Source organism: Oncorhynchus keta, chromosome 26 (assembly GCF_023373465.1).
Source record: "Oncorhynchus keta strain PuntledgeMale-10-30-2019 chromosome 26, Oket_V2, whole genome shotgun sequence".
Classification (NCBI taxonomy): Eukaryota; Metazoa; Chordata; class Actinopteri; order Salmoniformes; family Salmonidae; genus Oncorhynchus; species Oncorhynchus keta.
This window is the reverse complement of record NC_068446.1, coordinates 26250184-26275998: the sequence shown is the minus strand read 5'-3', so window position 1 is coordinate 26275998 and position 25815 is coordinate 26250184. Positions and strand designations below refer to the sequence as shown.

General features: G+C 44.3%; 1 protein-coding gene across 1 annotated transcript in view; it reads left to right on the top strand.

Annotated features, from left to right (window-relative positions):
• Positions 1–25815, top strand: part of LOC118358669 (ephrin type-B receptor 1-like) — a 163747-nt gene that overhangs the window by 74676 nt on the left and 63256 nt on the right. Inside the window, exon 4 of the mRNA XM_052480447.1 lies at positions 20491–20646. Within this exon, the coding sequence (XP_052336407.1) occupies positions 20491–20646 (156 nt within the window). The remainder of the gene's footprint in view (positions 1–20490; positions 20647–25815) is intronic.

Genomic DNA, 25815 nt, shown 5'->3' with positions numbered 1-25815 from the left:
TCTGTCGTTCATAATCGCCTCAACTTCACACAAGGCTGTCTGCAAAGCCTCATCATCCAGTACTTGCTCTTTAAGGACTGAATAGAGGATATTTTTCACCAGTCGGATCAACCTCTCCCATACCCCCCCATGGTGGGCTCCAGAGGGAGGGTTGAATGACCATGTCACTCCTTCCTTCAGTAATTCTTTTTGAATCTTGTTGTGATCCAGCTCTTTCATAGCTTCTCCTAGCTCTCTGTGTGTTCCAACAAAGTTGGTGCCATTGTCTGTTCTGATACTTGTTACTGGACCCCTTCGACAGATGAACCTGCGCATGGCATTGATGCAGGAATCAGTATCCAGATAACTAGCAACTTCAAGATGGACAGCTCGACTCGACAAGGCAAGTAAAGATCACACCATAACGCTTCACATGAACGCGGCCTCGCTTCACCTCTATGGGGCCGAAGTAATCTGTGCCCACATGGGTGAAAGGCGGCAAATCAGGCGACACCCGATCTTGTGGAAGGTCGGCCATCTTCTGTTCTCCAGCTCTAGCTTGCATCCGCCTGCAAAAGACACAGCTCTTAAGGATCTTCCTTGCTAAAGAGTTGGCACAGGGTATCCAATATCGCTGGCGAAGTCTAGAAAGCATGTGACCTCTCCCAGAGTGGCCAACCTGCTCATGGATGTGGAGTAAGATCAGTCTAGAGATGTAGGAGTCTTTGGGCAGGATCATAGGATTCTTTAGTTCCGTAGGCATAGCAGCTTTGCTTAACCTTCCTCCTACTCTCAGAATGCCATTGTCAACAATTGGATCAAGCTTACAGATTGAGCCACTTCTCTTGGCACATTGTTTTCCTTTCACAACTAGTGCAATTTCTTGTTTAAAGTGCTGCCGTTGTTCAAATCGAATGATGACCTTTTCTGCTTCATCTAGGTCATCCACAGACGTCAGTTTGAACTTGTCAATTTGTTCCTTCAGTGAGTTTGTCAGACTCTGATCTGATCTTGGATCAGTTTGAGAGATAATTTTCCTTTTCTGGCTTAACTGTAGAAGACATTTCTCCAGTTTCAGCATCCAGGCAACTGCTTTCTTCAAGCTGTTCCATGTTGAATAGTACTCAATCAGTTTGCTGGTTGGACTCTTTTCTTCCACACTTGTATGGTTTACGATTACGTCTTTTCTCACCTCTGGATCATCCGGAGGGATGGAGCCAAGCTCCTCGGGGACTTTCGGCCATTGAGTTTCTGGTTTCTCCAGGAATTCTGGTCCTTTGCGCCATCTCTTTGAGTTCAGGAACATTTCAACATGTAATCCTCTTGAGGCATCATCGGCTGGGTTTTGTTTTGAGTTCAAATACCTCCACTGTTTTGCTTTCGATAGGTCACGGATCATAGCAACCCTATTAGCCACAAAGGTATGGAATCTCTTGGTATCATTGCGGATGTATTTTAGCACAGACTGGCTGTCCGTCCAAAAAGTTGACTCCTCAAGTTCAATCTGGAGCTCCAACTTTAACATCCTGTCCACTCGCACTGCCAATGTTGCTGCAGCAAGTTCCAGTCTGGGGATTGTCATCTGCTTGAGTGGAGTCACCCTTGATTTCCCTAGTATGAATGCAATGTGAACCTTTTCCATACCGTTTGTGAACCTAAGGTAACTTGCCGTGCCATAACCTTGTTCACTTGCATCACCGAAGTGATGCAGCTGTGCCGTCTTGACTTGACCAAAGTTCAGGCATCATACACCTGTCTATCTGGAATCCGGAGAGCTGGTCCAGCTCTGAGAGCCATCTCTGCCATGAAATAGAGTGTTCTTCAGGGATGACTTCGTCCCATCCACACTTTAGCTTGCAAAGCACTTGAAGAATTTGCTTTGCCTTTAATACAAATGGGGCGAGGAAACCTAATGGATCATAAATAGAGCTGACAGTTGAGAGAATACCTCTTCTTGTAAGGGGTCTGTTCTTGACAGTGACTCAGAAGGTAAATGCATCACTTTCAATGTTCCATCAGATTCCAAGTGCTCTTTCAACAGGCAGCTTTTCTCTGTCCAGGTCCAGTTCTTTTATCTGCTTGGCTTTGTGTTCATCAGGGATAGAAGCCAGCACAGTGCGGCTGTTGCTGACCCACTTGGTCAATTTGAACCCACCCTGAGAGCACACATCCCTGAGGTTTTTCGTGAGAGCTATGGCTTGTTCTTCTGTGGCCACTGACTTGAGGCAGTCATCAACATAGAAGTTGGACTTGACTGTTTGAATTACCTCTTCATCGTACCTCTCACAGTTGTCTTCTGCAGTCTTTCGCAGTGCAAAGTTTGCACAACTTGGAGAGGATATAGCACCGAAAAGATGTACTGTCATTCTGTACTCCTCCAATCTTTTGTTAGTATCACCATCCGGCCACCATAGGAATCGCAGGAAGTCTAAGTAATCTTCATGGACACGTACTTGATGGAACATTCCTTCGATGTCTGCCATCATGGCAATGTGCTCTTGCCGAAATCTTAGCAAGACTCCTATAAGCGTGTTTGCCAGGTTAGGGCCTTGAAGGAGTTCACTGTTAAGAGATGTACCTTTATAGGATGATGAACAGTCAAACACTACTCGTATCGTTCCTTTGCGCTTATGGTGAACGCCATGGTGTGGTATGTACCATACCTTGCCTTTCTCTCTGAGGAGCTGTTCTTGTGGTACCTTCTCGGCGTAACCTTTTGTTATCATCTCTTCCATGAAGCCTTTGTACTCTGCAGCGTAACCTTTGTCCTTCTTGAATTTCCTGATAATATTTAGAGCCCGCTGCTTTGTCATGTCACAATTGTTTGGCAGGACAACATCCTTTTTGCGAAAGGGCAACGGTAAGTAGTAGTGATGGTCTTTGAGGGTTATGGAACTTGATACGATCTCCATAAACCTACGATCCTCAGCTGACATCTCACTTTTCTCTTCATACCCTCTCTCAGGGAAGTCATGGTTGTACTGATTTACAAGAAGAACCCCCAGGTCGGCAATTGAGATACGATTGGCCATCACCGTAGGATGCCCAGATTCTTCTGCCATGGTACAATTGTTAAGAGGACCGTTCATCACCCATCCAAAGAGAGTTTTCACTGCATACGGTCCGTTGCCTTGACTATTTATGATTTTCCAGGGTTCCATTGCATTTGGAGCATTTACGCCAATCAGCAGTTCGACGTCGGCGTCAATTTCCTTCAACTGAACTTCTTTCAGGTATGGCCACCTTTTGAGATCTTTCTGAGTGGGAATGTTCCCTCTTGTCACTGGGATCTTATTTTGGGTGTAGACCTTTGGTAATGCAAGAAATGTGTCACCTTCCACATTGCCAATCTCTAATCCAGATATCTCAAAGCTCTTGGTAGGACTCTCCTGCCCCATTGTGCGTAGCAGAATTTCAGTCTCACTGCCTTTAGCTTGCAACTGCCTCATGAGTCTCTCCGTACAAAATGTTGCTGAGCTACCAGAATCGAGAAATGCATAGGTTAACGTAGACTTGCTTCCATTTGGCATCTTTACTTGAACTGGCACAATCACAAGTGCACAATCTGTACCGGCCCCGGTATCTTCACCAGCTTCCAGTGAAACAAGAGCACTGCTGACAGTCTCCTCCCGCTTTACTGCTACACCCCTCGTATCTGCCTTCAGAGATCTAAATCTCTCTTCCTTCAATGTGCAGGATAGTGGGGTGCTTTCTTTGACATTTCTGACAGGTCATCCTTCTTTTACATTCTTTGCTTAAGTGTCCTCTCATCAAACAGCCAAAACAAAGGCCTTTTGATCTCAGAAACTCAACCTTGGCTTCATGTGGCTGTGCCTTCACCTGTTGGCAGTCGACCAGGAAATGCTCACCAGCGCAAAATACACATGAGCTACTGGGAGCATCAGAAGGGTAGGTGCCTGGTTTCTTGACTTTGAATGTTTGTTCTTTTAGAGGTTTTTCCGAGTCACAATCTGCCAGTACATCTACTGCAGTGGGAAAGCTGCTTCCCCTACTCTTGGACTTGAACTGCTGTTTAAAGTCAGCTTCTGTTTTGGTTTTAAAAAAAACGTTTTGTTGGTCAGGGGATCTTGAATATCTCCGTACAACGGATCCTGCAGTATTTTTGCCTGTTTTTCCATGAACGTCACAAGGTCACTGAACTGGGCCCTCAGGTGGCTTCTCTCTAAAATATCACATGCCGTAGACCTCCATTTTTCCCTTAGTTTGTAGGGAAGTTTTGAAATGATCAACTTTATGTTGGAGGGAAGATTAAGCTCTTCCATGTTCTGTAGGTCTTGCATAGCGTTACAGCATCCTCTAAGATAGAGTGCATAGCCACCCAGTCCCTTTCCATCATCCGGTTTGATGTTTATCCAGTTCCAAGCTTTTTCCATGTAAGCAGTGGTGACTTTGATTTCATTGCCAAAGTGTTCCTTTAACAACCTCTTAGCCTCTGCATAGCCTCTTCTGGCTTCCATATGCAGACAACTACGGACTAGATCCTTGGGCTGACCAGAGGTGTACTGTTCCAGGTAATAGAGCCTATCCTGGTGGCTGCTTGTCTTATCTTCTATTCCATGCTCAAATGCACGCATAAATGGCCTAAAGTTTAGAGGATCACCGTCAAACATAGGTATCTCCCGAACAGGGAGTGTGGCCTGTTTGTGCTGTAGTACAAGGAGGTCAGCAATTTCATTCTGCCTTTGCATGACAGTAGAGAGGTTATCATGGCTGATACCCGCAGTGTTGATTCTGTGTTGATTGCTAGACCTTGATGTTGGCTGCTGAAGGGTGTGGTTTATGACTGTTTTCTGAATAGGTTTTGATGGCTTTGTGGTCGGTTGTTGTAAAACTCTTTGTAGTGGGGTCTTTGGAACTGCACCTAATGCAGCAAATGCAACAGGTGATGGTTCAGGTTCCTTATAGACCTCGGGTTCCTGGTTCTCAAAATAAGAGTTCATTCCATCTTCTTGGCTTAGAAAATGGGCTGCCACAGAATGGGATTGAGAAGTTGACTCAACACTCTCCAGAACCTTCAGTTTGGCATTATATGCTGCTATGTCCGTTTCCAGTGCCATTTTTTCCATCCTAACATTCAGTTGAGCTTTCTGTTGTTCCAGTTGAGCTTTCTGTTGTTCCAGTTGAGCTTTCTGTTGTTCCAGTTGAGCTTTCTCCAGTTCCAATGCATGCTTGTCCTGTAATGATGCTTGGCGAGCTAGTAGAGCTGCTCGTTCTGCCTCAGCTTTTAGGCGTGCAGAGGACACTGAGGAAGCAGTTTTAGAAGACTTTGTTTTACTTGATGTTTTTGACACATTGGAAATGCTGTTGTGTGGTTCAATGAGCGTTTGTGGCTCGATTTCAGCTTTTTTCCATATTTCCACCTCTTTCAGGAAATGTTCACAAGTTCTCATTCTTGGTTGATAATAGTTAATGCTCTCCTGTTCGTGTTCCTCCTCTGTGACCAGCTCTAGCACAGAATTATGAGCATTCTTAAAGTCATTGAGAACAGCATGGTATGCTTCAAGACTCTCATCCACAGTTTCAATGTTTCCTCCATCAACAAGAAGGGCTTTTATTTCATTCATTTTGCGTGTACATACTCCAAGTTTGCCTCTCCGGGCTGCATAGAGTGAATTTAGATGCTCCTCTGCCCTCTCCAGTGGAGTCTTATTTGGGATTTCATCCTCCATCATTCACTTTTAGTTCACTCAATTTACAATGATACAGTTGTTGGTTTTTGATTGTTAAACGTAATGCCCCTTTAGACCTCCTTTAATGCTTTAAAACACAGTCCTCCATTTCAGCATATTGACCCATTTGAATTGAACATGTGCAAGTTCGGCATTTTAGATGCGTTTTAAACATTTCATCCCATTATAAGTTGTCCCTTTAATGAAGTTTAAACACGCAGTATCTTTAGATCCTTAGATTGCATTCGTTGCGTTGATGCATTGCATTTCCACGTTAGGCCAAATATTAGACATAAGATTAGGCTACATTGTGCGTAGGATCTCAGTGTTTCCCAAACTTAAACTTCTTAATTGTTTTCACAACGCTGTGTTTTGAATTCCATTCCCAAGTTTATCAAACATTCCAATTAAAAGCACATTTGTGCTTCCATAATATGCATGATCAAATGATCGCATTGAACAGGGCAGCTCATTCATTCGCAGTGGTTACTCACGGCTGGCGAATTCTAGGAGTTCAAATCCTTCCAAGCGAGCTGTCCTTACGATCCGTCCTTACGATCCGAATGCAATTACCAATAGAACAATATCCAGCGTGTGTCCGAACCGGAGATTTCCTTCCGATAGTAATCCTTCACGGAGTTTTTTTTACTTGATTGTAGTGGCTTCCTTTAGTCTTTACCATAGCCACTGCCCAAGCCTGAAGCGGGGTTGTTTGGTACGCATACAGTCCACACTCAAGGTTTCCAAACGGCCAAACATTCCATGACATCCAGGGATATGGTGCAACAAAAATGTTTATTCTTCTTATATCTAACAAATAAATGAGTCTCCAATCAACTTAAAGCACAAAATACTTGATATGGAAAATACATATTATGACCTGTATGTCTGTATGTCTGTATGTCTGTATGGTCAAAAAACTATACCGCTCCCGCATCTAGCAAGGACTCCCTCTCCCGAAGGCCCAACTTCCTGCCTTTATCCTAACACACTTACCACAATACAATGAACAGGCATGAGGGGGGGCCAAATGGCCGAGTTACACTAACAACAAATTAATATATCTCAATCGGGTAAATATAAATCATAAAGGTACGTACCTAATATTTCATCATTTACATTAATATTTAATATATTTACACAGATATACATGGAGCTCCATATGTTCGGTCTTTTATACAAATATGTCCAAATCGGCTCTAACGCTCCCTCTATCTGTCTCTTCCTCCCTCTCTCTCTTCCTCTCTCTCTGTCTCTTCCCCTGTCTCTGTCTCTTCCTCTCTCTCTGTCTCTTCCTCCCTCGCTTTGTCTCTTCCTCCCTCTCTCTGTCTCTTCCTCTCTCTCTTTCTCTTCCCCTCTCTCTCTCTCTCTCTCTCTCTCTCTCTCTCTCTCTCTCTCTCTCTCTCTCTCTCTCCCTCCCCCTCCCTCTGTCTCTGTCTCTTCCTCCCTCTGTCTCTGTCTCTTCCTCCCTCTCTCTCTCTTCCTCCCTCTCTCTCTCTTCCTCCCCTCTCTCTCTCTCTCTCTCTCTCCCTCCCTCTGTCTCTGTCTCTTCCTCCCTCTGTCTCTGTCTCTTCCTCCCTCTCTCTCTGTATCTTCCTCCCTCTCTCTCTGTATCTTCCTCCCTCTCTGTCTCTCTCTTCCTCTCTCTCTGTCTCTTCCTCTCTCTCTCTGGTCTCTTCCACTCTCTCTCTTCCTCTCTCGCTCTGTCTCTTCCTCTCTCTGTCTCTTCCTCTCTGTCTCTTCCTCTCTGTCTCTGTCTCTCTCTGTCTCTTCCTCTCTCCCTCTGTCTCTTCCTCTCTCGGCCTCTTCCTCTCTCTCTGTCTCCCTCTCTTCGTCTCTCTGTCTCTTCCTCTCTCCGTCTCTCTGTCTCTTCCTCTCTCCGTCTCTCTCTCTCTCTCTGTCTCCCTCTCTTCGTCTCTCTCTCTCTTCATCCCTCTCTTTCTCTCTTCATCTCTCTCTCTGTCTCTTCCTCTCCGTCTCTCTCTCTCTTCCTCTCTGTCTCTTCCTGTCTCTGTCTCTTCCTCTCTCTCTCTCCCCCTCTCTCTTCCTCTCTCCATCTCTTCCTCTCTCTCTCTCTTCGTCCCTCTCTTTCTCTCTTTCTCTCTTCTTCTCTCTCTCTCTCTTCCTCTCTCTTCCTCTCTCTCTCTCTGTCTCTTCCTCCCCCCTCACTCTCTTTCACAAAAGTGAAATAAACAATAAAAATTAACAGTAAACATTACACATACAGAAGTTTTTAAACAGTAAAGACAATACAAATGTCAAATTATATATATACAGTGTTTTAAAAATGTCTCTCTCTCTCTCTTTCTCTCTTCATCCCTCTCTCTCTGTCTCTTCCTCCCTCTCTCTCTCTGTATCTTCTTCCCTCTCTGTCTCTCTCTTTCTCTCTCTCTTCTTCTCTCTCTGTCTCTTCCTCTCTCTCTGTCTCTTCCTCCCGCTCTCGCTCTCTCCCTCTCTCTTCCCATGTTTAACCATGGGCTTTGTTAGTTTTAGCCTCGTCTAGAAGGGTTCTATATTATATTGTGAGTAATGATGTCCCTCTCAACTCTCTCTCTCTCTCTCTCTCTCTCTCTCTCTCTCTCTCTCTCTCTCTGTTCTTCTCTCTCTCTTCTCTCAATTCATCTCTCTCTCTCTCTCTCTTCATCTCTCTCTCTCTCTCTCTCTCTCTCTCTCTCTCTCTCTCTCTCTCTCTCTCTCTCTCTCTCTTTCGTCTCTTCCTCTCTCTCTCTTCCTCTCTCTCTCTCTTCCCCTCTCTCTCTCTTCCCTCTCTCTCTCTTCTCTCTCTCTCTCTCTTCCTCTCTCTGTCTCTTCCTCTCTCTCTGTCTCTTTGTCTCTTTCTGTCTCTCTCGGTCTATTCCTCTCTCTTTCTGTCTCTCTCGGTCTATTCCTTTAAAAATGTCTCTCTCTCTCTCCGTCTCTCTTCATCCTCTCTCTTTCTCTCTTCATCCCTCTCTCTCTGTCTCTTCCTCCCTCTCTTTCTCTCTCTCTTCTTCCCTCTCTGTCTCTTCCTCTCTCTCTGTCTCTTCCTCTCTCTCTGTCTCTTCCTCTGTCTCTGTCTCTTCCTCTGTCTCTTCCTCTTCCTCTCTCTCTCTTCCTCTCTCTCTCTCTTCCCCTCTCTCTCTCTTCCCCTCTCTCTCTCTTCCTCTCTCTGTCTCTTCCTCTCTCTCTGTCTCTTTGTCTCTTTCTGTCTCTCTCGGTCTATTCCTCTCTCTTTCTGTCTCTCTCGGTCTATTCCTCTCTCTCTTTCTCTTCCCCTCTCCCTCTCTCTCTCTCTCTGTCTCTACTTCTCTCTCTCTCTCTTCATCCCTCTCTCTTTCTCTCTTCATCTCTCTCTATGTCTCTTCCTCCCTCTCTCTCTGTATCTTCCTCCCTCTCTCTTCCTCTCTTCCTCTCTCTCGGTCTCTTCCTCTCTCTGTCTCTCTCTCTGTCTCTTCCTCTCTCTGTCTCTTCCTCCCGCTCTCGCTCTCTCCCTCTCTCTTCCCATGTTTAACCATGGGCTTTGGTTAGTTTTAGCCTCGTCTAGAAGGGTTCTATATTATATTGTGAGTAATGATGTCCCTCTCAACCTTTGATACAGGAACGGCATGCATACTGTAGATGATGCCCATGCAGTCTCTGGAGTGAGGAGTGAGGTATGTGGAGAGGGATGACCTCTGGGATGACCTCTCTTCCCTGCCTTACACAAGCTGCAGGTGGATTGGACCCACCCTGAAGGAAATGATATGCAGACAGGCTCGATCAAGTTTCTGTGCAAATGTTTTGCTGTAAGATTTACACTCTAACCTTTCTTTGGCTGACTGGATTGTGGGCTGTGCTTTTGTCCCTGGCTGAGCACATTCACAGTGGTTTGCAAAACGTGTTCTTGGCAGACAGGAGACAATGGGAATGAAAATGTCAAACAATAATCCCATTTACTAGGGTCAGACTTGAGCAGAAAATACATATGCAGAGTGCATAAATGTGAATGTGCATATGCATTACGTGTGTGTGTGTGTGTGTGTGTGTGTGTCTTGAGAGAAAGAACGAGATTTCAAATGTTAACAGTATTTAAGGCCAGCGCCACAGCTTCACATAAAAACCACACCCCACACCATGACTCTGTTGAGGGTAGGGATGAATCTCTTTCTCTCTCCTCTCTCTCTATCTCTCCTCTCTCATCCCTCCATCAACTCTCCCTTCATCTCTAATCTCTGGCTAACAGATCCCAGAACAAAGAGTGACCCTGAGCTTCTATTGAGTTCTGCCTTCGCCTGAGGAGAGCAAAGAGACAGCCTGTGGGCCTGTTCTCTCTTTAACAGACAGCAGAGAGAAAACTATATGACTGTATACCTATCACTTTATGCCCTCACTCTGTTTATGAAGTCTTTGGACACCAATACTTCTAACTTTGGTGGACTGGATGATAGTTATTTAGACAAGATGGCAGAATATAGCTGTCAGGCTGAACCCCCATACCACGGCCCATGTGTAGCTTCGACACTGCATCCCTGTCTGTGTCCCACGGTGGCAGGGCGTGCTCTGTCAGCTGATATCCTCTCATTGTTGCTCCTAACCATCCCATTGGTCCCATTTCTGTTCTCTCACTCTACAGCTGTTGTTCTGTCTGGAGGCCTTTTGATCTGTTCTGTCTGTCAGCACTGTGTTCGCGTCCTGACCCCTCTACCCAGAGTCCACCGCCTCATAAGCTCCTCACTCTGCCAATGGGCTGGTTAACAACTGATCAATGATCTCGTAAAGTGCTATGTTTGCTTGATCATGTTGTCAAGCAGCTGTGTTGTCATAACTCTAGCTGCACTGATACTATGCTGCTTTGCTCCCTACCCTGATTTCCCACTTAAAAAGCAGTCATTTTTATATTTTCTTTATGGTTCTAGATGTACTTGATTCTAACCCTCTGAAAAAGGAACGTGCTATAACAAGTACTGTGTGTCAGAATGGTGTTGGGGCTATTTGGACCAGTGCGGATACAAATGTTGTGTTCCAGGCCCTGCACATCAGTGCAATAGTGAACTTTTGTGGCAACTACCGTACATATGGACTCTGGGTTGTATCTCTTTTAAGTGACTGCCCTGGCTGAGTTTAACAACGTAATCAACGTATAGGTCTGAGTCCTTTGCTGCAAGACAATACAGTGTCTCTGTGGGTCCACAGCTTTATTTTCAGTCCTCACTCTTTCCATGACAAACTGCCCTTTTCATCATAATGCTATAAGATTCTAAACTAATGCCCTTTATGACAGCTAAGCTGTATATGCTTGTTTTATATGCTTATAGAAGTGTATAGTTTCCAGGAACGGATTAGCCATTGAAAAATAAGACTGAAAGTGAAGAAAGGATAATAACATGTTGTCATTATGTTGTTTTAAAAGTATGCTGCTTATTAATCCCTTCTTTCTGGCCCCACTCTTACCATACCAACCCTTTCTACTTCTCTATCTACCATACCAACCCTTTCTACTTCTCTATCTACCATACCAACCCTTTCTACTTCTCTATCTACCATACCAACCCTTTCTACTTCTCTATCTACCATACCAACCCTTTCTACTTCTCTATCTACCATACCAACCCATTCTACTTCTCTATCTACCATACCAACCCTTTCTACTTCTCTGTCTACCATACCAACCCTTTCTACTTCTCTGTCTACCATACCAACCCTTTCTACTTCTCTATCTACCATACCAACCCTTTCTCCTTCTCTGTCTACCATACCAACCCTTTCTACTTCTCTATCTACCATACCAACCCTTTCTACTTCTCTATCTACCATACCAACCCTTTCTACTTCTCTATCTACCATACCAACCCTTTCTACTTCTCTATCTACCATACCAACCCTTTCTACTTCTCTATCTACCATACCAACCCGTTCTACTTCTCTATCTACCATACCAACCCTTTCTACTTCTCTATCTACCATACCAACCCTTTCTACTTCTCTATCTACCATACCAACCCTTTCTACTTCTCTATCTACCATACCAACCCTTTCTACTTCTCTATCTACCATACCAACCCTTTCTACTTCTCTATCTACCATACCAACCCGTTCTACTTCTCTATCTACCATACCAACCCAATCGCTATATACCACACCACCCCGTGCTACTTATCGCTATCTACCACACCACCCCGTGCTACATAGCTCTATTTACCATACCACCCTGTGCTGTCACAGGCCTGCAGGCTCCGTGTGACTGGCAGGGAAGGACAAGACTCAGCAGGGTTTTGACAAACACTTCTAGCTAGAGAGAGTGAAAAGAGCAGCGCATCTGAGCTCAGGCCTCTGAGCAGGACTTTGCATCAGATGTGTGTTGCTCTAGCTCAAAGCATGTTTTTCATGTTGTAACTATTTCAAAAGAATGAAATATATGTGTAAAATGGATGTACTGTATTTGAAAACAAAGCTCATCCACACAATGTAAACTGCCAAGGTGAAATGCAGGTCATCTACTAGGCTGCCTTTTTGTGTGTTTAAAGACCAGCATAGAGGACATTTTCGCTCCACTTCCCTATGCCTGCCTTGCCTTGGCACAGCCGGATCGAGTACTCATCCGAGAGAGAAAAATGGGAATTCAATTTTGTGCTCTTATCAGTTCCAAGAGAAGTCGGGGTTTTAATTTGGAGGTTGAAATGACTTGAGAAGGTGGAAGGAAGCAGCTGTACAGTGAACAAGGAGACGTGGGCAATCAGGCTATCACACAGATCTAAGGCCGCCTGCCTGGGAAAATAATTTCCAAAAACTGGATAGGCCACCTGATCTGGCTTCCCAAACTCCTTAATAAGAAAATCAATGCAATGCGATGCTTCCAACCCTATAATTACATTAGCCCATTTGTGTTCACTGGGAAGGATGTTTGAGAGCCTGTGCTGAGGTAATGGCTTGTAGAGAAAATGATCGTTAAAACATTTGGCTTAGTAAGAGAGCTAGTGTTTTCTGTTTCTTAATTGCTGTAGCAGTACATACTGTAACATATGCTTAAGAGGTTAAGTAAGTTTGATAGATTCTCACTTGGGATCTACTTTTCCTAATACTGGATCCTGGCTCTTATTTCCGTCATACTACATGTCACATGCCTGTTTTTTTAAACAGCAGTTTTCTGGAGTGGATAAGATATTGAAGCATTAATGTCCCATGAGTTCTCTCACTTCCTGCAACTTAGCAAAACAAATTCTGTCTTTAGTCGTATCTGCTGAGAGTGGGAGAAAGGCAATTTAGTGGAGGATAGACTGTGGAGTCATGGTGCAATGCCACTTACTGCAGAGGGATTATGGAAATGTGAATTGCGTTCAGGCAACTGATTTCAGAGCGACAGCTCCACGCTGGGACCATTCCTTAGTCATGAGATAATAAGTTCTACACGCAGCAGAATACTTAAACAAGTGATGATTTAATGCCACCATAATGCACCACTTCATATAACTGTAGCACAGGAGGTATTACTAGCTCTGTGTAACAACTGTAGTTTGGAATCCCTTTCTTCTGCATTCAATTCTTCTTTGAACAAATTCAGCTGGAGCCATTCTTCTCGGGTCGGGTTGTGCAATCCGTTTAAACGTTGCATGGAGGGTGCCCAGAATCAGATCAAGAACATGAAGAAAATCTGTTATGTTGGAGCCTCGGAGCAGGCTGGTATCGAGTCAAGCTTGCCTAGATGAGGGAAAAATACAAATCCACTTATTTAGCTTGCCACATTCACATGCCAATTCACACTCGGAAAGGCAGATGAGCAGTTAGCATTCTCTGTAATGGCTGTCTCTGTTGTCCTGGCGTGGTGTGATTGTGCAATCTTTCCACCATAGAGGGGATTCTTCAATCAGCTTAATATGAACAAACAAGCTCATTATTTTGATATATAATAATATACAGTTGAAGTCGGAAGTTTACATACTTTTTTATTTTATATTTTTATTTCACCTTTATTTAACATTTACATTACATTTAAGTCATTTAGCAGACGCTCTTATCCAGAGCAACTTACAAATTGGTGCATTCACCTTATGACATCCAGTAGAATAGTCACTTTACAATAGTGCATCTAAATCTTAAAGGGGGGTGAGAAGGATTACTTATCCTATCCTAGGTATTCCTTAAAGAGGTGGGGTTTCAGGTGTCTCCGGAAGGTGGTGATTGACTCCGCTGTCCTGGCGTCGTGAGGGAGTTTGTTCCACCATTGGGGGCCAGAGCAGCGAACAGTTTTGACTGGGCTGAGCGGGAACTGTACTTCCTCAGTGGTAGGGAGGCGAGCAGGCCAGAGGTGGATGAACGCAGTGCCCTTGTTTGGGTGTAGGGCCTGATCAGAGCCTGGAGGTACTGAGGTGCCGTTCCCCTCACAGCTCCGCAGGCAAGCACCATGGTCTTGTAGCGGATGCGAGCTTCAACTGGAAGCCAGTGGAGAGAGCGGAGGAGCGGGGTGACGTGAGAGAACTTGGGAAGGTTGAACACCAGACGGGCTGCGGCGTTCTGGATGAGTTGTAGGGGTTTAATGGCACAGGCAGGGAGCCCAGCCAACAGCGAGTTGCAGTAGTCCAGACGGGAGATGACAAGTGCCTGGATTAGGACCTGCGCCGCTTCCTGTGTGAGGCAGGGTCGTACTCTGCGGATGTTGTAGAGCATGAACCTACAGGAACGGGCCACCGCCTTGATGTTAGTTGAGAACGACAGGGTGTTGTCCAGGATCACGCCAAGGTTCTTAGCGCTCTGGGAGGAGGACACAATGGAGTTGTCAACCGTGATGGCGAGATCATGGAACGGGCAGTCCTTCCCCGGGAGTAAGAGCAGCTCCGTCTTGCCGAGGTTCAGCTTGAGGTGGTGATCCGTCATCCACACTGATATGTCTGCCAGACATGCAGAGATGCGATTCGCCACCTGGTCATCAGAAGGGGGAAAGGAGAAGATGAATTGTGTGTCGTCTGCATAGCAATGATAGGAGAGACCATGTGAGGTTATGACAGAGCCAAGTGACTTGGTGTATAGCGAGAATAGGAGAGGGCCTAGAACAGAGCCCTGAGGGACACCAGTGGTGAGAGCGCGTGGTGAGGAGACAGATTCTCGCCACGCCACCTGGTAGGAGCGACCTGTCAGGTAGGACGCAATCCAAGCGTGGGCCGCGCCGGAGATGCCCAACTCGGAGAGGGTGGAGAGGAGGATCTGATGGTTCACAGTATCGAAAGCAGCCGATAGGTCTAGAAGGATGAGAGCAGAGGAGAGAGAGTTAGCTTTAGCGGTGCGGAGCGCCTCCGTGATACAGAGAAGAGCAGTCTCAGTTGAATGACTAGTCTTGAAACCTGACTGATTTGGATCAAGAAGGTCATTCAGAGAGAGATAGCGGGAGAGCTGGCCAAGGACGGCAGGTTCAAGAGTTTTGGAGAGAAAAGAAAGAAGGGATACTGGTCTGTAGTTGTTGACATCGGAGGGATTGAGTGTAGGTTTTTTCAGAAGGGGTGCAACTCTCGCTCTCTTGAGGACGGAAGGGACGTAGCCAGCGGTCAGGGATGACCAGGTAGGCTAGTTGAGAACACCTTTATTTAACCAGGTAGGCTAGTTGAGAACACCTTTATTTAACCCGGTAGGCTAGTTGAGAACACCTTTATTTAACCAGGTAGGCTAGTTGAGAACACCTTTATTTAACCAGGTAGGCTAGTTGAGAACACCTTTATTTAACCAGGTAGGCTAGTTGAGAACACCTTTATTTAACCAGGTAGGCTAGTTGAGAACACCTTTATTTAACCAGGTAGGCTAGTTGAGAACACCTTTATTTAACCAGGTAGGCTAGTTGAGAACACCTTTATTTAACCAGGTAGGCTAGTTGAGAACACCTTTATTTAACCAGGTAGGCTAGTTGAGAACACCTTTATTTAACCCGGTAGGCTAGTTGAGAACACCTTTATTTAACCAGGTAGGCTAGTTGAGAACACCTTTATTTAACCAGGTAAGCTAGTTGAGAACACCTTTATTTAACCAGGTAGGCTAGTTGAGAACACCTTTATTTAACCAGGTAGGCTAGTTGAGAACAAGTTCTCATTTGCAACTGCGACCTGGCCAAGATAAAGCATAGCAGTGTGAACAGACAACACAGAGTTACACATGGAGTAAACAATTAGCAAGTCAATAACACAGTAGGAAAGAGATTCTATATACATTGTGTGCAAAATGCATGACGAGGTAGGCGAATAATTACAATTTTGCAGATTAACACTGGAGTGATAAATGATCAGATGGTCATGGTGTGCAAAAAAGCAGAAAAGTACATAAATATAAACAGTATGGGGATGAGGTAGGTAAAATTGGGTGGGCTATTTACCGATAGACTATGTACAGCTGCAGCGATCGGTTAGCTGCTCAGATAGCAGATGTTTGAAGTTGGTGAGGGAGATAAAAGTCTCCAACTTCAGCGATTTTTGCAATTCGTTCCAGTCACAGGCAGCAGAGAACTGGAACGAACGGCGGCCAAATGAGGTGTTTGCTTTAGGGATGATCAGTGAGATACACCTGCTGGAGCGTGTGCTACGGATGGGTGTTGCCATCGTGACCAGTGAACTGAGATAAGGCGGAGCTTTACCTAGCATGGACTTGTACACCTTAGCCAAATACATTTAAACTCCGTTTTTCACAATTCCTGACATTAATTCCTAGTAAACATTCCCTGTCTTAGGTCAGTTAGGATCACCAGTTGTATTTTATGAATGTGAAATGTCCGAATAATAGTAGAGAGAATGATTTATTTCAGCTTTTATTTCTTTCATCACATGGGTCAGAAGTTTACATACACTCAATTAGTATTTAGTAGCATTGCCTTTAAATTGTTTAAATTGGGTCAACCATTTTGGATAGCCTTCCACAAGCTTCCCACAATTAGTTGGGTGAATTTTGTCCCATTCCTCCTGACAGAGCTGGTGTAACTGAGTCAGGTTTGTAGGCCTCCTTGCTTGCACATGCCTTTTCAGTTCTGCCCAAAAATTTTCTATAGGATTGAGGTCAGGGCTTTGTGATGGCAACTCCAATTCCTTGACTTTGTTATCCTTAATCAATTTTTTCACAACTTTGGAAGTATGCTTGGGGTCATTGTCCATTTGGAAGACCCAGTTGCGACCAAGCTTTAACTTCCTGACTGATGTCTTGAGATGTTTCTTCAATATATACACATACTTTCCCTGCCTCACGATGCCATCTATTTTGTGAAGTGTACCAGTCCCTCCTGCAGTAATAGCACCCCCACAACATGATGCTAGCACCCCCGTGATTCACGGTTGGGATGGTGTTCTTTGGCTTGCACACCTCCCCCTTTTTCCTCCAAACATAACGATGGACAGTTCTATTTTTGTTTAATCAGAACAGAGGACATTTCTCCAAAAAGTACGATCTTTGTCCCCATGTGCAGTTGCAAACCGTAGTCTGGCTTTTTTATGGCAGTTTTGGAGCAGTGTCGTCTTCCTTGCTGAGCAGCCTTTCAGGTTATGTCGATATGGGACTCGTTTTTACTGTGGATATAGATACTTTTGTACTTGTTTCCTCCAGCATCTTCACAAGGTCCTTTGCTGTTGTTCTGGGATTGATTTGCACTTTTCACACCAAAGTACGTTCATCTCTAGGAGACAGAACGCGTCTCCTTCCTGAGCGGTATGACGGCTGCATGGTCCCATGGTGTTTATACTTGCGTACTATTTGCGTGGTCCCATGGTGTTTACACTTGTGTACTATTGTTTGTATAGATGAACGTGGTACCTTCAGGCGTTTATAAATTGCTCCCAAGGATGAACCAGACTTGTGGAGGTCTACAATATCTTTTCTGAGGTCTTGGCTGATTTATTTTCATTTTCCCATGATGTCAAGCAAAGAGGCACTGAGTTTGAAGGTAGGCCTTGAAATCCTTATCTGGAATTTTCAATACTGTTTAAAGGCACAGTCAACTTAGTGTATGTAAACTTCTGACCCACTGGAATTGTGATACAGTGAATTATAAGTGAAGTAATCTGTCTGTAAACAATTGTTGGAAAAATTAGATGTCCTAACCGACTTGCCAAAACTACAGTTTGTTAACAAGAAATGTGTGTAGTGGTTGAAAAAATAGTTTTAATGACTCCAACCTAAGTGTATGTAAACTTCCGACGTCAACTGTATATACCATTGAGCAGATGCTTTGATCCAAAGCGTCTTTCAGTCATGCATGCATACATTTGACATATTTTATTTTTTATTTCATTTTTTTTATTTCACCTTTATTTCACCAGGTAGCCCAGTTGGGAACAAGTTCTCATTTACAACTGTGACCTGGCCAAGATAAAGACAAGCAGTGTGACAAAAACAACAACACAGAGTTACACATGGGATAAACAAATGTACAGTCAATAACACAATAGAAAAATCAATATACAGTGTGTGTATATGTAGTAAGATTAGGGAGGTTAGGCAATAAATAGTGGCAAAATAATTACAATATAGCATTAATACTGGAGTCATAGATGTGCAGATGATGATGTGCAAGTAGAGATACTGGGGTGCAAAAGAACAAAAATAAATAACAATATGGGGATGAGGTAGTGAGTTTGCTATTTACAGATTGGCTGTGTACAGGTACAGTGATCGGTAAGCTGCGCTGATGCTTAAAGTTAGTAAGAGATATACGTCTCCAGCTTCAGTGATTTTTGCAATTCGTTCCAGTCATTGGCAGCAGAGAATTGTCAGGAAAGGCAGCCAAATGAGAAGTTGGCTTTGGGGATGACCAGTGAAATATACCTACTGGAGTGTGTGCTACGGGTGGGTGTTTCTATGTTGACCAGTGAGCTGAGGTAAGGCGGGGCTTTACCTAGCATAGATTTATAGATGACCTGGAGCCAGTGGGTTTGGCGATGAATATGAAGAGAGGGCCAGCCAACAAGAGCATACAGGTCGCAGTGGTGGGTAGTATATGGGGCTTTGGTCACAAAACGGATAGCACTGTGATAGACTGCACCCAATTTGCTGAGTAGAGTGTTGGAGGCTATTTTGCAAATTACATCGCCGAAGTCATGGATCGGTAGGATAGTCAGTTTTACGAGGTTATGTTAATAATCAGCATGAGTGAAGGAAGCTTTGTTGCAAAATAGGATGCTGATTCTAGGTTTCATTTTGGATTGGATGTGCTTGATGTGAGTCTGGAAGGAGAGTATACAGTCTAACCAGACACCTAGGTATTTGTAGTTGTCCACATATTCTAAGTCAGATCCATCCAGAGTAGTGATGCTCGTCGGGCTTGCGGGTGCGGGCTGCAATCGGTTGAAGAGCATGCATTTAGTTTTACTAGCATTTAAGAGCAGTTGGAGGCCACGGAAGGATTGTTGTATGGCATTGAAGCTCGTCTGGAGGTTTGTTAACACAGTGTCCAAAGAAGGGCCAGAAGTATACAGAATTGTGTCGTCTGCGTAGAGGTGGATCAGCAGAACAACATCATTGTTATGTACAGAGAAAAGAGTCGGCCCGAGAATTGAACCCTGTGGCACCCACATAGAGACTGCCAGAGGTCCGGACAACAGGTCCTCCGATTTGACACACTGAGCTCTATCTGAGAAGTAGTTGGTGAACCAGGTGAGGCAGTCATTTGAGAAACCAAGGCTGTTGAGTCTGCCGACAAGAATGTGGTGATTGACAGAGTCGAAAGCATTGGCCAGGTCAATAAAGACGACTGCACAGTACTGTTTTTTATCGACGGCGGTTATGATATCGTGTAGTACCTTGAGGTGGCTGAGGTGCACCCATGACCAGCCCTGAAACCAGATTGCATAGCGGAGAAGGTACGATGGGATTCGAAATGGTCAGTGATCTGTATGTTAACTTGGTTCTCAAAGACTTTAGAAAGGCAGGGCAGGATAGATATAGGTCTGTAACAGTTTGGGTTTAGAGTGTCTCCCCCTTTGAAGAGGGGGATGACCATGACAGCTTTCCAATCTTTTGGGATCTCCGACGATATGAAAGAGAGGTTGAACAGGCTAATAATAGGGGTTGCAACAATTGTGGCGGATAATTTTAGAAAGAGAGGGTCCAGATTGTCTAGCCCAGCTGATTTGTAGGGGTGCAGATTTTCAGCTCTTTCGGAACATTTGGGTGAAGGAGAAGCGGGGGGGCTTGGGAAAGTTTCTGTGGGGGGTGCAGAGCTCTTGTTCAGGTTAGGGGTAGCCAGGTGGAAAGCATGGCCAGCCGTAGAAAAATGCTTATAGAAATTCGCGATTATCGTAGATTTATCGGTGGTGACAGTGTTTCCAAGCCTCTGTGCAGTGGGCAGCTGGGAGGAGGTGCTCTTATTCTCCATGGACTTTACAGTGACCTTTTTGAATTTGTGCTACAGGATACAAGTTTCTGTTTGGTCCTGGGATAGAACTGGTGGACACCATGTTGCAAAAACCATTATCTACCAACTGAGCTACAGAGGACAACTGTGTTTCGCTGTAATTCCAGGACCTATTACACGCCATGTTATTGCCACATACTCAGACTGAAAATAATATTTTGTTATTTTTGGAGTTACAGTATGTTTTGACAGCAGAAGAGGTACTGTACTAAGCCATAGTGAGATATAGTGAGAGAGGTTGAATGTTGATTGGGTGGTTGAGGATAATGAGGCAACTTAAATGATCTTAGTCAACCCGTTACGTAACCTCTTAGTCAACCCAGTTACGTGATTTCCAGGCTTTTGTGCAGTAGGAAATGTCTGGTTTGCGAGACTCACCCCTGGGTGGAGTAACAGTAGTCTACATGTTGCGCCCTGGATACAGTAACCTGTGGATGTTGATGAAGAGTCTAAATGCTCTGTTCTCTCTGTCTTTTCTTTCTGTCCTCCATGCAGCGTGTCCCCAAGGGACGTTCAAGTCCACCCAGGGGCCAGGGCTGTGTCTGCAGTGCCCCCCCAACAGCCGCTCCACTGTGGAGGCTGTCACCATCTGCGGCTGCCGTAACGGATACTACAGAGGAGACATGGACCTGCCCGAGGCCTCCTGCACCAGTAAGTCTCACACTCCGACTAATCAATGGGAAAATACATTTGAAGTTCATTTTCATTTGGAAAGGGCGTGCTCAATATCAACTGTTCTCCACGTGCTGCTTATTCGGCACTTCCCATGCTTGACTGCAACAGTGTAAGTATAGAACCTGAGGGATGTGCGAATGGCCACCCCCTCCTCTACCAGCTTCATTTTTAATACTCACTCTTTAACACAAGGTCCAGTCAATGAAGTGTGAGAAGGAGAAAGCACTCTGGTCTAAACAACTGCCGGACCGAAAGACTTTATGATTCCATCGATGGATGAGCAGCTGTTCTAGGTATCTCTCCATCTGCCCCATTGCCCCAGATCATATCAATGTAGGTTGATACATGAATACCATTTAACTGCTGTCCCTGAGGTTGAGCCAGCCACTCCAACCACTGCCCTAAAACGCCCTGATTCAGTTCCCTTCAAACCCACAGGGACAGAGAAAGTGGGGCACTGCGCTATGTAGGTGACCTGGATAGACGAGTACTAGGGGAAAATAAGACATGGTCACCCCATTCATAAGTAGTTGAATATGAAACTCCTTTGTGAATGAATGGCTGATGGGTCAGAAAACACAGTCCATTGAACCATTGTTGTTCTGTCCAGACCCCTTAGATGTGCTATTATAACTATTCTGTTTCATTGCCTCCAAACCATGCAAATGGTGCTTCTCAGAGGGACACTTTGGAGACACGTTGGATCTGCAAAACCCAGGGCTAGAGCATTAATCTTTTACTGCAGTGGGATAAATCAGGGTCACACAGGAGTGTCTCTTTGTAGTTTTAAACAAATCTACTTTGAAACAAAAGTATATACCTCCCACATATGGTTATGGGCTTAAAATAAGACACCTGCACCATGTCAGATATAGAGTTGAAATGTATTCAATTTTGAGCTTGCATTCCAATATTACACTTTATATACTTCACAGAAGACTGAAATATACAGTGCATTCAGAAAGCATTCAGACCCCTTCCCTTTTCCACATTTTGTTACATTACAGCCTCATATTATATATATATTTTTGTTAATAAATATTTTTTTTCCCTCATCAATCTGCACACAATACCCCAATAGCGGAAACTGTTTTTTGGTAAAGAATTTGCAAGTGTATACAAAATAAAAAACAGAAATACCTTAAATAACTATTCAGACCCTTTGCTATTAGGTTTAATATTGAGCTCAGGTGCATCCTGGTTCCATTGATCATCCATGAGATTTGATTGGAGTCCACCTGTAGTATATTCAACTGATTGGTCATGATTTGGAAAGGCACACACCTGTCTATATAAGGTTCCACAGTTGACAGTGTATGTCAGAGCAAAAACCAAGCCATGAGGTTGAAGGAATTGTCCGTAGAGCTCTGAGACAGGATTGTGTCGAGGCACAGATCTGGGGAAGGGTACCAAAACATTTCTGCAGCATTGAAGGTCCCCAAGAACAGAGTGGCCTCCATCATTCTTAAATGGAAGAAGTTTGGAACTACCAAGACTCTTCCTAGAGCTGGCTGCCCGGCCAACCTGAGCAATCGGGGGAGAAGGGCCTTGGCCAGGGAAGTGACCCCATGGTCACTCTGACAGAGCTCCAGAGGTCCTCTGTGGAGATGGGAGAACCTTCCAGAAGGACAGCCATCTCTGCAGCACTCCACCAATCAGGCCTTTATGGTAGAATGTCCAGACGGAAGCTAGTCCTCAGTAAAAGGCACATGACAGCCTGCTTTGAGTTTGCCAAAAGGCACCTAAAGGACTCTCAGACCATGAGAGACAAGATTCTCTGGTCTGATGAAACCAAGCTAGAAGTCTGGTCTGAATGCCAAGCGTCATGTCTGGAGGAAACCTGACATCATCCCTACGGTGAAGCAGGGTGGTGGCAGCATCATGCTGTGGGGATGTTTTTGAGCAGCAGGGACTGGGAGACGAGTCAGGTGTGAGGGAAAGATGAACGGAGCAAAGTACAGAGATCCTTGATGAAAATGTGCTCCCGAGCGCTCACAATCTCAGACTGGGGCGAAAGTTCCCCTTCCAACATGACAACGACCCTAAGCACACAGCCAAGACAATGCAGGAGTGGCCTCGGGACAAGTCTCTGAATGTCTTTGTGTGAACGAGCCAGAGCCCGGACTTGAACCCGACCTAACATCTCTGCAGATACCTGAAAATAGCTGTGTAGCAACGCTCCCCATCCCATCCCGCTTGTGAGGATCTGCAGAGAAGAATGGGTGAAACTCCCCAAATACACACACACACACTTGTAGCACACAAGATTGTAGCGTCATACCCAATAAGACTTGAAGTTCAGCAAAGTACTGAGTAAAAGGTCTGAATTCTTATGTAAATGTGATATTTCAGTTTTGATTTTTAATACATTTGCAAACATTTCTATTTTTTTTTGCTTTGTCATTATGGGGTGTTGTGTGTAAATTGATATGGGGGAAAACTATTTAATCAATTTTAGAATAAGGCTGTAACATAACAAAATGTGGAAAAAGTGATCTGAATACTTTCCAGATGCACTGTAACAATAACGTTTGACATAGAAGCACTGGATTTTCTGTGTTTTTTTGTATAATGTACAATGTTTATTAATTATGGAATTATGAAAAATATGAATAACATTTCACCAATGAGTCCACTAGAATGTGGGGTGCTTGTCTTTTCTCTCTCTGGCCTGGTGGTGGTGAGGCGCTGGTGAGGGGCTTTTCTCACTCCTTTCATGTGACTTTGCTGTGACTAAGAGATGAGGCCTGGACTCCTGCTGGGCCTGGACTGTCAGTGCCGTTCCAATCCTGGGGCCCCGCTATAGAACACTGCAGAAGAGCTTCAGGAAGGCCTTTATCCTTTCACTCTCCTCTTTCTCCATTCCAGCTCCACTTTCTGTTTTAATGTGATTAGCAGGATGAAGGTACTCTCTCGGGTTCTAGAGTTGGGTCTTAGAAGCGTGTGTGTGTGTGTGTGTGTGTGTGTGTGTGTGTGTGTGTGTGTGTGTGTGTGTGTGTGTGTGTGTGTGTGTGTGTGTGTGTGTGTGTGTGTGTGTGTGTGTGTGTACAGTACAAGTCAAAAGTTTGGACACACTAACTCATTCAAGGGTTTTTCTTTATTTTTACTATTTTCTAAATTGTAGAATAATAGTGAAGACATCAAAACTATGAAATAACACATAGAATCAGGTAGTAACCAAAAAAGTGTTAAACAAATCAACATTTATTTTATATTTGAGATTCTTCAAAGCAGACACCCTTTGCCTTGATGGCAGCTTTAAACACTCTTGACATTCTCTCAACCAGCTTCATGAGGTAGGAGCCTGGAATGCATTTAAATTAACAGGTGTGCATTGTGAAAAGTACATTTCTGGTATTTCTTTCGCACCTCAGATTGCTTCGCAGAGTTAAAGTAACAGACACATCTTAACATCATGTGTTATATGTGTTATTTCATAGTTTTGATGTCTTCACTATTATTCTACACTGTAGAAAATAGTAAAATAAAGAAAAACCCTTGAATGAGTAGGTGTCCAAACTTTTGTGTGTGTGTGTGTGTGTAAGAAATGGTAAATTACTGTTTGTAATGGTTCTTTCTTTCACAACAATTACCCTCTGACACACATGCTCCCCCCCCTCCATCTATTCTCACACTCTTATCCCCCCCTCTCTCTAGTTCAATTCAAATGGCTTTATTGGCTTTATATAGATATTTCAACTATCACGTTTCAGGGGCAGACAAAGACAGGTCAAGGGCAGGCAGTGGTCAATAATACAAATAGGTTTGGCAAAGGTGCAGGATGGCAGGCAGGCTCAGGGTCAGGGCAGGCAGAAAAGGTAAAAAACAGGAAAACTACAAACAGAGAACACAGGTATAAATACACAGGGGATAATGGGGAAGATGGTCTACACCTGGAGGGGGTGGTGACAATCCCAAAGACAGGTGAAACAGATCAGGGTGTGACAGAAACGTCATATTATGGCTAGATACAGTGTTGTAACGATGTGCAAATAGTTAAAGTACAAAGGGGAAAATAAATAAACATAAATGTGGTTCTATTTATAATTATGTTTGTTCTTCACTGGTTGCCCTTTACTTGAGGCAACAGGTCACAAATATTGCTGATCTAATGGCATACTCTGGGATTTCACCTAATATATATATGGGACTTTATCAAAATTTGATTTGTTTTAACATTCTTTGTGGGTCTGTGTTATCTGAGGGAAATATGTGTATACATTTGGCAGGATGTTAAGAAGTACAGCTCAGTTTCTATCTCATTTTGTGGGCTGTGTGCACATGGCCTGTCTTGTCTTGAGAGACAGATCTGCCTTCGGCGGCCTTTCTCAATAGCAAGGCTATGCTCACTGAGTCTATACATAGTCAATGATTTCCTTAATTTTGGGTCATTCACAGTGGTCAGGTATTCTGCCACTGTGTATTCTCAGTTTAGTCTTTCTCTCTCTCTCTCTCTGTCATCCCTGACACACTCTCGCTCTCTCGTTTTCCATGACACTCTCTCTCTCTCTCTCTCTCTCTCTCTCTCTCTCTCTCTCTCTCTCTCTCTCTCGTCCTCCTTGAAGCATACTCTCTCGTCCTCCCTGAAGCATACTCTCTCGTCCTCCCTGACGCATACTCTCTCATCCTCCTTGAAGCATACTCTCTCGTCCTCCTTGAAGCATACTCTCTCGTCCTCCTTGAAGCATACTCTCTCGTCCTCCTTGAAGCATACTCTCTCGTCCTCCTTGAAGCATACTCTCTCGTCCTCCTTGAAGCATACTCTCTCGTCCTCCCTGACGCATACTCTCTCGTCCTCCTTGAAGCATACTCTCTCGTCCTCCTTGAAGCATACTCTCTCGTCCTCCTTGAAGCATACTCTCTCGTCCTCCTTGAAGCATACTCTCTCGTCCTCCTTGAAGCATACTCTCTCGTCCTCCTTGAAGCATACTCTCTCTTGCTTGTTCTCCCTGACACTCTCTTTCCCTGTCTCCCCCTCTCTCTCTGTCTCTCTCTTTCTCTCTCTTTCTTTCCCCCTCTCTCTCTGAAATCAATTCAATTCAAAGGGCTTTATTAGCATTGGAAACATGTTTACATTGTCAAAGCTAGTGTAATGGACAATAAACAAGGGAAATTAGCAATCAGAAATTTACAGTAAATATTACT